The 12,643-nt window shown below is 43.8% G+C and overlaps 1 protein-coding gene across 1 annotated transcript in view; it reads right to left on the bottom strand.

The window, feature by feature from the left end:
• LOC140395214 (receptor-type tyrosine-protein phosphatase delta-like) overlaps nt 1-12,643 on the bottom strand; it is a 634,165-nt gene that overhangs the window by 94,781 nt on the left and 526,741 nt on the right. The window contains exon 26 of the mRNA XM_072482754.1: nt 2,564-2,661. Within this exon, the coding sequence (XP_072338855.1) occupies nt 2,564-2,661 (98 nt within the window). The remainder of the gene's footprint in view (nt 1-2,563; nt 2,662-12,643) is intronic.

Here is a 12,643-nt window from a genome sequence, read left to right as displayed (position 1 = left end):
TATCACAATCACCATGACAGTCCCTCCTCTCTGCTTCTATCTGGACAAAAGTGAAACGAGTCCATAGAAGATATTTTAGCCTAATTTCCTTCCTCTGATGGTCATGGAATTTCAGGAAATAGAAGAAAATCGCATGGTCCACTGTCCCTGTGACAACTCTCTGAAAGAACTAACTCTTCACTTCTGTTCTCTCTTCTCCCTCATAATCTGTTAGTTAAATAACTACAATCTGCAGCTAGATGTGGAAGAAGTTAATTATCTGATGTTAAATGCTTTGCACTATTAGCCTTTTAAAAGCGATTCATATAGACCTAGAAGCAATTTTACAGCACAGAAGGAGGTATGCATCCTGTGGTGCAGCGTTATCAAATAGATATTTGTTTACAATTCGCTTTTCATTCTGTTTCCATCAGTGTTTGCAGCAAGGCATTTCGCATCCTACAACACACCTTTCACCCTGGGCCACAACACAGGTGAAGCAGGAACCTCTACCAAATGATTCCCTATTGCAACAGGGACGGAAACTGTGCAGCCCTGACTTGTATGGCTCTTCGCCACATCACTGCAAAGCCATTGGGTGTTCCCACAGTGCGATCACTCATGGCCAAGTTACATCAAACTCAAGAGGGAAAACTAAATGACGGCACGCACCCTAATTTCAGCCTCGTGTCTTAATGCTTAAATATTGTGTAATCTTAGAGGTAAATATAGTTGATATAAATGGTAAACGCTAAAGTAACTCTTAACAGTGACAACAAATCCACTGGTGCAAAAGCTTGTTTCATGGAATTGTTCAGTTCGGGGGATCAAAATGACAGCTCGTCCAGTTCTGGAAAATCAGGAAGAGCTGTGATAATCAGTTATGGGGATTTAAAGTTGTAGAGAAAAATCTAGACTTTGACAGCTTCACCGCAGCTCAAATAAATTGGTACAACATCAAGAGACTGACCTGGTGTCTGCATTCCAAAAATGAATTTTAAAGAATGAAAAACACCGTTGCCTGCTTGAAGCTCAGAACAAGGTCATGATCTTTCCATGTACAGAATCACATCCACAAGCATAAGCCCCATCTCTAAATGCATGGTCTGGACAACTGCACGAGTTGTTCATCTGCCTGAACAAGATTCAACAGCATTTATGTGCAGGAATTCTATATGGTAGGAATGCATAAGGGATTTGGTCCATTGGAATTCTATGCAATAGGAATGAATGGACAGAAGGTTGGTCCATCTTTTGCACATAAATCTTATCGTCGTTTGGAAGTACAAAACTCGAGTATTCCTGAAAAAAATGCACATGTTGTCAAAGCCTTTTGACACCCTCGGTTGGGCGAAAGCCAATCCCTGGTTCATTCCCCAGGGAAATGCCATGACCAGCCATAGGGCGCGATCTACCGGTCATGCTGCCCCGGAAAAGCAGCTCGCCGTGGTGCAGCATGGCCGGTGAAAGCCGGGAGACCCCCCCTCCCGGGATCTACCCGGCTCGCAATGCCTCGTGAGATGCAACGCAATCTCGCAAGACTTTTGCAAGGGGAATTCCTCCCACAGTGAGCAGGATCAGTTTTTGGCAAATCTGCATATTAGAGCGAGGCAGTAAGGCTTACTCTAATGTGCAGATTCCCAAGGTACCTGAGGATTGGGGATTCAATCCCTTCGCCTTGGGGATCTTGGGTGAGTGCCGTTTGGTAATGGTCCCCAAAATGGGGACCAGCACTTATAGGGGTTTACAAGGGGATTGGAGGCCCCCAACTGCATGCCCTTTGGGTAGGGTGGTGCCCTGGCACTGCTGGTGCCACCTGGGTACCTTGGCAGTGCCAGCCTGGCACCCTGGCAGTGCCATATGGGTGCCACATCTGGCATTGCTAAGGTGACCAGGTGGCACTGCCAGCTGGCTAAGGCACTGCCAAGGTGCCAAGCTGGCATTTTATGAATGTGCGATTGGGCCAGGTTTGCACGCTGTGGGGTATGCAGGGAGACTCTCCTGTGTTGCGTTCGTGCTGGTGGGAGGTTGGAGATTTTCTTTGTGGGCCTCGAAAATCAGGATGGCATTTAAAAATGGTGTCCCGATCTCACGCGACAAGGGGGAGTTACAGCGAGCGGATTGCCCCCATTGTAAAAAATGGGGCTATGTGCGACCTCGGTCGCGTATTCCCCATTTAGTCCCTTTATTGAAACCAAGTCGTATTGACTAGCCACGTGTTTCTCAGCACTGCGAGTGCTGGGAAACACGTGGCTAAAAGCGCATGCTTGGGAACTTTGTTCCCTTTTGGGAAGATCGTCATAGAGTTAACCTGCCTGGTTTAAATTTAAACAAAGCTTGGCAGTTGACCGTCAGTTATCAGTTAACTGGTGCATTCTCAATGGCAACGTCTCTACCAATCAGAGTGCACTTGCCAACCAATTAGCACTCTCCGCTCATGCAGTGTAGATTGTTGCTCCCTTTTACAATTTGGTATTCCGCGTTGTCCTAATGAGTGCATGATGAGAAGCTTCAGCAGCATGTGTTTCTGTTTCAGCAACACTCATGTAAATCTTACTTCATTTTGAAGAAAATCGCGCTTTACCTCATACTCCTGTGAAAACTTCAGGTTGTCATTTGCTTTCAGGTGTTCTGTATGTTCGGCCAGCTCTGCAATGGGGATTGGTGGGTGACTCATCATGCCTATGAGAGGGCAGAACAGAGTAATATCACTTTTTAAAATAAAAAACAGCAGCATAACAATTCACGTCAATTCAATCCGCAGTCCTGCATGGAAAGGCTGAAATGAGGGGAGTAGAGGAGGATCATGTGTGTTTAGAACATTACACCATCAGGGCTTGAAATTTATAACACAATAAAAGGCAGTGAATCCATCTTTCATTAAAAGAAACATGCTGGATTCACTTAGTACAGCTTCCCAGGGAAGTCTTTCATTTCTCACCTATTTCCCTAAAGTTCTGAGACCTGCCTTCAAACATTCTCCAATTCCACATAGGCGTATTGAATCACCCCCTCACCAGTTTCTATAACTATTGCCACATTTTGCCTTTCAGATTTCTCACCCCACCCCCCCCCCCACACCAAGAAAAGCAAAGGGATCCAACTTTTTCTTTTGAGGTGTCAACCTCTATCAAACATACAGGAGTATAACTAACTGGTCTTCTAACCAAAGGGTTTGAAGGTCATTATAATCAGAGTCAAACGTGATTCTAGAAGGTTGGAGCTTTCTAAATTAACCATTTTTGAATAAGGGGAGCCGCTGAGTGAGATTTTCCGGCCCTTTTCACCAGTGGGATCTTCCCATGCTACCAAAGGGGACCCCCCCACCGCAGGGGCCAGCCATACAAAATGACATAAACCTCGGCGGGACCAGACTGGCAGCCAATGGTGAGCCACTGCTGCCGCTGGTAAACATGCTGCAGGTGCGGGTGATTTTTCAAATCTCTATCCAAAGGTTTCTTCCTTCAGCAATGCTGTTTGGGTGACTGACTACTCCATGAGCTTGCTTTAGTGTGGGGAGCTCAGGCTCTGATGATCGGTGTTTAAAGATGTTCTTCGTTATGAGATGAGAGAAGCTAAGCTGGTTGCAGTTCCCCACCCAATGAATTTCTAATTTCAGGGAAGGGGTTTTGAGACGATGGTGAGTGGAAGTTATGCTTTTGCACAGGGAGATAATTGGTTTCTTCGTTTGTTTCTGTCGGTAGATTTTCGAACAGCAAGAGAGTCAACATAATGGGGACAGACAGAAGAACAGAGTTGAGGCCACAATCAGTTCATCCATGATCTTATCGAATGGCAAAGCAGGCTTGAAGGGCCGAATGGCCTACTGCTGCTCCGAATTCTTGTGTTTAATTGACCAGGAAGTCAACTTGGTTCCCTCCTCATTCACCAATGTGAGATCAGCAGCAATATCAGAGCAGTGAGGCTGCCTATTCAAAGGGGGGGGGGTGGAGAAATATTTCAATCAAGGGATAAAGGGGAGGGATAGTTGGCTGCTGAATATTGGGACGTAGTTGTGAATGCCTTAGATAGCCGAGTTCTCAATGTGCAGCCATGGGTAGTGTTAAAGCTCAGACCAGGCCCGCTGAAGGGGAGAAGGAATTTGGGGGGTTGTTACTGGGCTTCCATCAAGCATTGGCATTATTGATCACATGATAACAAGTTAGGCCTCAGAAGACTTGCAGAGAAGGCAGGAAAGAAAGGAACCAACAACAATTTGAAAGGAAGATACTCTTGAGAATAAAATCATTAGTCTGCACTTGGGACGTGGGTGATTGCTATTTGTCAAACATCCCAGTTTCCAGAGGCGTTTTCGAGAACATCCGTTTACCGTCAGCTCAGTACCTGCAGTGCTGAGACACACATGAACAGCCTGATAAATGTAATGCTCCTTGGCAATTAAATGGCTGGGGATGGGGGGGGGGGGGGGGGGGGGGGGGGGGGGAGAGATATTCTGTGTGTCTAACATTCTGTTTGAGACGCTGGCGGCCACTGATAATATTTCAGTGAGGTCAGCCCAACCTGAACTCGAGGTATTTTAAAGTTATTCTCTCATTAGGAAATTCTGACTTGCCGGCCACAAATTGGTATCGACAAGTTACGTGAAGTCAAAAACGTCACACCGATTGAGTTCCTATTTAACATTTTAAATTGTGTTGCTAAATTTGTCACACATTCATGTTCAATAAGTTAAAATGGATCGTCTGCAGAAAAAGCACAGCCTTATTCTTCCCCCAGGCTTGCTGTCCATTTTTTTCTTCAATTTTGATGTGTTGGGGTGAGCAAGACATTTCAGTTTGATGTACAACTGGAAATATTGCGTTGTCATTGTCGCCCGACGTTTATGTTGATACTTGGGCTTCTCTGGATTCCTCCTTTCCCCATCCCCAATCTTATATCTGGCTTTCAGCAGGAGCAAGGATTCCTAATGGAATTACAGGCCCACTCTTGGGGAGAGTGGGTAGAGTTTTCTGGTTGCTATGGAGAATTTCAAGCCCTGTTACAGAATCAGCAGAGTTGGATCATTTGAAGCAGACAATATGGACATTAATATCGAGGCAACACAGAGATGAGAAGCAAGCATGAAATCATCATCAGTTTTTGTGGTGGGCCGTCATTACAGTTTAATTCACTGCCAAGAGAAAAAAAGTGGGAGGTGTCACCTGTGCCGTGGAAAACACCCAATACAGACATACTCTCTGGCAAGGAGAAGCACTGCAGCTGTTTTCAGGTCCGCCACCCACTAATTTCCACACATTACCCCAGTTTTTGGTGTACGCAAAGAAGCTGCCTTTGTTCTGCTCTTTCTCCCTTCTGGATTCTCTGTTGTCACTAATTGCCTTACGGGGAGCAGCGGGAGTGCGACAGGGGGTGCGGGGGGGGGGGGGGGGGGGGTGCGTGGTAGTGGTTGTGCTCCTACAAGGTAGTTTTCCTTCCCTCAACTCACAGCCGTTTGGATGTTGAACTCCCCAGTCGAGACCCAATGAAAGCTCAATGACGTTTTACTCAGTCTGACTTGGATGCCAACATAAAGCTACTGGGCCCCTAAAACTAAAACTGTCACTGCTTTAATGATTTCTCCGCTCCATCCTTTTGACCTAATGTCTTCTCCCCATCCATTTCTTGAAGGTGTTGACTTATGCAGGGTTATAATTTTACTGATGACAACTCCCCCCCCCCCCCCCCCCCGGCTACTCCACTGTGACACTGCTTCCTGTGTGAAACCGGACTGCCAGAGGCAAAAGACCAATCGATTGGCAAGTCATCAGTGCTCAGCTCCATCCTTTCCTTGCCTAATGGTCAAAGAGCTTCTGACAGGATTGAATTCTCAGATGGAGCTGGTTTCTTTCTTCCCTGGCTCAGGGGCCGCTCAGGTTTTTTGTAGCACCCCAACCAATCAAGGCTCAGGCAAAGGAGGCCTAAAACCTTTAGGAGATCAACGCCACAATGGACAACATTTACCAACAACCCAAAGGCTCCACAATTCATTGCTTCCTGCAACTTATCACGGTACCAAGCATGGTGCCAGACTCCAAGGACACACTCTCCTAGCTCAAAGAGATAGGAGGCCATGATTTTAAAAAATTCCATTAGGGTAGGGATTAACAAAGCCATCCACAGTTTGAGCCTTGTGTTGTAGAGCATGAATTTAAATTTGAACCAATATGCTTATGGCGCATCACAATGATCTGGTACCATGTCCAACATGTTTCAGGTCATTGCAGTGGCATCCCCTGCACATTATTCTGGGTGGTTCTGTTATTGGTGCTTGGGCAGGGGGCAGGAAACTATAACAGACACATTATACAACCCTACTACACCCTCCATATGGTGACACATTGGTGCTAATGCCATTGCAATCTCTACCACAGACCCTGGCATGGGATGGGGATGTGTGCTGGCAGATTCTCCAGTTCTCCTGGTTAAAGGGGAGAAAACTGGCCACCATTCCTGCTGGAAGAGAGAGTGCTTGTGTGTGTTTTATGTCGAGAGAGAATGAAACTCAGCAGGGATGCCGCTCTGCAGTTGAATACCCTGATCACCCGCTACCTGTCAGGCCCCAACATGAATTATGGTTACTGCGGTGAAGCAGAACGATGAGCCGAAGGGTCAACGGCTTCAACAAAAGATAGAGGAAACAAACGGTGTAGAGCACATTTTACCCAGTTTACATTACTGTCAGTGTGTGATGTATGCACAGACCGATTGTGGTTCATCCCCATCCCTGGCCTTTCCCCACTGTCCCAGTATATGCTGCTCGTTTCAAAAAGGACAATAAATGCTCGCAAAGAAAAGGCCTCAAATCTCACAGATGAACTAATGTGACACAGATAATGGGAATGCCAGGCCGGTGCAGTGAGAGGTGCTTGCTTGAGGCTTAGCTGACAACCCACTGTGCACCTACCCTGAGCTACACCTCAGCTGGGAATTCTTTATTGATGCTGACAATAGATTTTTTTAAAATAATTGTGGTTACAAAAAAAACCCATTGTTGCCCTGCAGCAGGGGCATCCTTCAGTAGGTAGATGAGCTCTCAAACAATCCACACAATAATGAGTTAATGTATCTGCGATTTACAATCGCTCAGTGGCGCTTAGGTGCACAGCTGAATCCAATGCATCACTGAGGTGAATGGATATCGAAAGGTTGAATCTTGCAGAGCCAGATTCATTTCCATTTATATTACATTCCACTTCATCCCACAAATGCTGTTAAAGTCTGCAGTGCTACTTATGCTAATTATACCTAGCTACAGACCAACTTCTCTTTTTATTTGTAATGTGTTGGATTTGTCTCTTGGCACAACTGAAGATCAGGAGCTGATCAATGTCGGGGGATTACTATAATGGTACCAAAGTGCTCCGAAAAACATGTTATCTGTCAAACAGGAGTGTCTGTGTGTCAACATTTAAGCAAACCAAATTCCCTCGCTTCCAAGACCAGGATCTTTCCAAAGGGATGGAAACGGGAGCACAGCTCCAGTGATACATGGGGGAGATATTAGGAAATTGGTCCAGAAATGGGATCGAAGATGTGGCAGACAATTTAGGGGTTAAATAGACTGAGGAAAAAAAAGCTGATAGCATGGAGTCAAAGGGATACACCCACACCTGGCATGAGTTACATTGTCCCATTCAGACGTAACGGTGTTACTGGGAACACACAAAATGCCCTTGTTCAGAAGGGTGAGTCACTCGAGATCCATTGTCCTTTGGGACACTTCTGTCTGAACAGCTATTAGCCCATTACAGAGTCTGATGGCCTCCTTGTCCGTCAATGGGAGGTTAGTTTCATATCAATAGCATAGCTCTGTTCTTTTGTATAAACGGGAGTGGGCAATCAAACAGCCAAGATAACGCTGATGGGTTCAAGTCTGACTATCACAGGAGAGAACCTTTGTTTGAGGGGCTGGTCAGAGCTTAGAAAGAGAGAGAAATGATTCTGTTTTTGATAGGTACAGAGTGAGGCTTTGGAAAGCAACCGAGAGATGTTGCCACCGTGGCAGCCTTTGGAAAAGGTTTCTGAAAGAATTTCCCTAACAGAAGAATAATTACTTTGTAAGTGCAAGTATCGCCTTTGCCTGCCTATGTATGTGGAATGAGAGCTGCATGTTCATTTAAAGTGCTGTTGAATGGAAATTAGTGTGTTAAAGTTAAGAAACTGTATGTAATTTGTTATTGTTAGGATTGCGGTTTAAAAGTTTAAATGTTGTTTTTCTTTTCTTTTAATAAAGTTTGTTTTATAAAACAACCAAGTCCTATTTCTTAGGTTATCATTCCTGGAATCGGTCTTTCCGCACCACCTTAAAAACTTGAAAGTTCGGCACTGGTCCAGTATCTTAGCCATTGCCGGGAGCTGACCAGGCATCCATAACACCAGACTCACAGGCAGAATGGATTCAGAAAAGCTAAAGCTGCTGTTTTTACTCCCATGTATCCACCTGCAGTTCCCAACCCAGTCTGACATCACCATCTACAAAGTCTGAAAATACACATGAGCTGCACCGATTACCGCTTTATTGCGTGGCATTCACTCTCCAACCTTGCACTTCCCATTATGGCGAAGAACGGTGCACCCAACCGTAATTGTGCAATGTCACTTGTGTGGCATCGAGAGATGTGATAAGCTGCTGACAAATGCAAGTTCTGCTTTGAATTATAGAGCAAGACTGGAGCAAGAAAGATGAATTCTACCCTCTTTTGGTTACAGACTAACAGCTTATCTGTGTCGATAGCAATGTGTAACTTAGCTCTTTCCATGCTTGCATCATCCTGTCTTCCAGCCAAAATCCAACTCTAATAGATATAGACCTGTCCAGCTGTACATGGATGCACTGATAGAATCATAGAATCGTAAAATCTCACACCGCAGGTGGAGGCCGTTTGGCCTGTCACACTTGTGCTGGCTCCTTAAAAATGCAGTCGTGCTTAGTTCCACATCCGTGCCTTTTGTCCGTAAGCCCTTCATGCTCAAGTAACTGTTCAACATCCTTTTAAAATTATTTATGGAATCAGCTTGTATCACCTTTTCAGATAGAGTATTTCAGATCCTGGCAACTCTCAATGAAAAAAAATTCTCCCACTAGAATTTTTTCTACTGATTTAGAATTCATGACCTTTAGTTATTGATCCATTCACCTGAGGGAATCCTCTTTCCTATATATGCTATATCAAAGCTTTCATTGTCTTGAAAATCTTTATTAGGTCATCTTTTAACATTCTCTGTTCCAAGAAGAACAGTCTAAACTTTTCCAACCTCGCTTCATAACTAAAGTCCTTCGTCCCCGGTAACTACTTGGTAAACTTCCTCGATACATTTTCTAAGACCTGTGTGTCTTTCCTGAGGTGTGACGCCAAAATTGTCCACAATTTTCATTTGTGAAGTTCTAGCATGATCGCTATTCTATTTCTCTATTTATAAACCCATATGACTCATATGCCTATTCAACTTACCCTGCCAACTATAAGAATTTGTGTATTTTCACACTAAGCAGTCTATGATCATCAATATTTTTCAAAATTGTGCTATTTATAATATATGGTCTTTCCATATTAGTTTCCTCAAAGTGCATATCTTGGCTTGGAACTGAAATTCATCTGCCATTGTTCTGCCTATTTCATATGCCACTCTAAAGCCAACAACTACCCTCATCACTACTTCTACCGTGCCAAAGTTTTGTATCATCTGTAAACTTTATAATACTATTCCCTACACTTGAAGCTATGGTTGTTTAAGAAGAAAATTGTAGAGTAATGGACCCAATCCAGTCCCTTCGTGAACACCTCCAGAAACCACAGTCTAAAAAATATCATTCCATCTTCGCTGCCTGTCAATGCGTTAATTTTGTGCTCATGCTATCCCTTTCCCATTAACTTAATTTTCTTAATAAGCCTCCTGTGTGGAACTTAGTCAAACACCTTCTGAAAGTCCACGTATACAACATCTACTACCGTCTTGATAAACCACATTAAACAAATTCTTGTCAAGTTAGTCAGACACGATTATCTTTAATAAATCCACTCCTTGATTAACCCATGCCTTTTCAATGAAAACTTACATTGCCCCTGGTAATGATTTCCAATAACTTCCCCATACTGGTTTATTCCTTTCATCTTTCTTGAATAGAATTTAATCTTCAATGATTTTTGCACATTTGCCAATTTTTTGTAAAATCATGTTGCAACATTATTAAGCTGTGATATTACTTAGTTCTTAACTATTTTTAAAGAACCTAATGTTGTGGGGTGCAAACAGGGGCTTAGAAAACCCTGTATGATTGGTTTGCTGAAGGTAACTGTGCTCCATGTACGTGGTCAATGGGTATGAAAGGCAGAATGAAAGAGAGAGGAAAAGGAAAAGAAAAGGTTGTGGGATTTTCACTTTGGATGCAATCACTGAACCTTGCAGAAATTGTACTCAAATCTGTGTTAATTTTGAGATGTGCTTTCTTTCACTCTTGTGTTCCTGCTTAGACTCACGTAAGAATGTAAGAAAGTAGGCCATGAAGCCCCCTTCAAGTCTGTCCCATCATTCAAATAAGATCATGGCTAATCTGATTGTGACCTCCACTTTCCTGCCTATACTCCACAACCATTGATTCCTTGTAGGTCAGAAATCGGTCTAACTCAGTTTTGACTGAGTTATTCAATGACCCATCCTCCACTGCTCTCTGTGGAAGAAAATTCCAGAGACGAATCGCCTTTTAAGAGAAAATATTCCTCATCTCCATCTTAAATGAAAGACCCCTTATTCTAAAACGGTACCCCCTAGTTCTAGACTCCCCTATGAGAGGAACCATCCTTCAGCATCTATCCTGTCGAGCCCCCTCAGAATCTTACATCACCTCTCATTCTTCTAAACTCCAATGAGTATAGCCCCGACCTGCTCAATCTGCCATCAACCAGCGGGCAACATCTTAGAACAGAATTTAAAAAAATTTGTTTAAGATATATTTCTGGATATATTTAAGAGTGGCAACCTCGTAGAGTTTGAAAATAGGTTTATCACAAACAAAAATAAGTATTTTTAATCAGTGTCTAATCCACCACTGGTGAAGAACATGATTTTAAATGACTTTAAAAAGCTGCACAGAGCCAGTTGTTACCTGTCAATAATAACACCAGTTTCTTAATCAAATTTATAAAATTCAAAAGCTTCTAAAACATACCTGTTGTAATTGTGGCGCCGTAAATTTTTTTAATTTTAAGAGCCTCCTTGAAGGCCAGCAAATGGGTGCAATTAACTGCAACTCTCAATGATGAATTTAATCTAGGGGAGTGGCTAGGTATGTGGGCAAGGCTTATATCTGGTGCGATGTATTTATTTTAAACAATTGGAATGTTTTGCAAACGAACGCAGAATCTCAAATGGGCAGCACAGTAGCACAATGGTTAGCACTGTTGCTTCACAGCTCCAGGGTCCCAGGTTCGATTCCCGGCTTGGGTCACTGTCTGTGCGGAGTCTGCATGTTCTCCCCGTGTTTATGTGGGTTTCCTCCGGGCACTCCGATTTCCTCCCACAAGTCCCAAAAGACATGCTGTTAGGTAATTTGGACATTCTGAATTCTCCCTCTGTGTACCCAAACAGGCGCCAGAATGTGGCGACTAGGGGCTTTTCACAGTAAATTCATTGCAGTGTTAATGTAAGTCTACTTGTGACAATAAAGATTACTTTACTTTAAATTTTTGCAGGATGTGATAATAATCCAAAATCCTATTACCTTTTGTGTTAGTCTGGTTGTTTTCAGATGAATTGCGATGAAAAGAACACAGAGGAACTACAAGCCAGGATTCTGTTGTGAAACAAGATTTTTTATGTCTGGAGAAAAAGCTTCCTGTTTAACCTAGATTACTGGTGAAATCTGAGCTAGAATGACTACATCAGCATTGAATAGGAGATTACTTGGAAGGATGGGGAGAAAAATGTTTTGTTTAATAAAAGGAGTGGGTTTAGGATTGACTTAAGCATGATGGAAAACTGCAGTAATCTTTTTCCAGCATTGGTTCCCCGTCGAAATATTTGAGGAAGCACTTCTGACATGCTCATTTATGTTTCATAAAATCATAGAATCCCGACAGTGTAGAAGGAGGCCATTCATCCCATCGAGCCTATATTGACCCTCCGAAAGAGTACCTTACCTAGACCCGCTCACCTGCCCTATTCCCGTAACCCCACCCAACCTTTGGACACTAAGGGGCAATTTAGCATGGCCAATCTACCTAACCTGCACATCTTTGGACTGCGGAGGAAACCGGAGCACTCGGAGGAAACCCACGCAGACATGGGGTGAACATGCACCCTCCACATGGACAGTGACCCAAGATCAGAATCGAACCCAGGTCCCTGGCGCTGTTGACTTCGAACAACATGGCAGACAGAATCTACTGCAGCATTCCAGCAAGAGGGGTGGGGGAAGAGTGAGAGAGAGAGAGAGAGAGAGAGAGAGAGAAAGAGAATGGTGGCATCTGGAGAAGAGAAGTGGTGTGGATCAGAGGCGCAATGTGTGGAAATTCTCTGACGGAGGTTACGTGCAATACATCCCTCGGATTGTAAGTGTGAGACATTCTCACAGGTCAGGTGTCAGCTGTTTTCTGAATCCAAATCAATTGGAGCTGGAGCAACAAAAAAAAAAAAAATGTCGTACATCCCCTCTCCTCCCATAAAG

The sequence above is a fragment of the Scyliorhinus torazame genome, chromosome 18, assembly GCF_047496885.1.
Source record: "Scyliorhinus torazame isolate Kashiwa2021f chromosome 18, sScyTor2.1, whole genome shotgun sequence".
Taxonomy (NCBI): Eukaryota; Metazoa; Chordata; class Chondrichthyes; order Carcharhiniformes; family Scyliorhinidae; genus Scyliorhinus; species Scyliorhinus torazame.
Note: the sequence above shows the minus strand (reverse complement) of the source record. Positions and strands in the feature narration are given on the sequence as shown.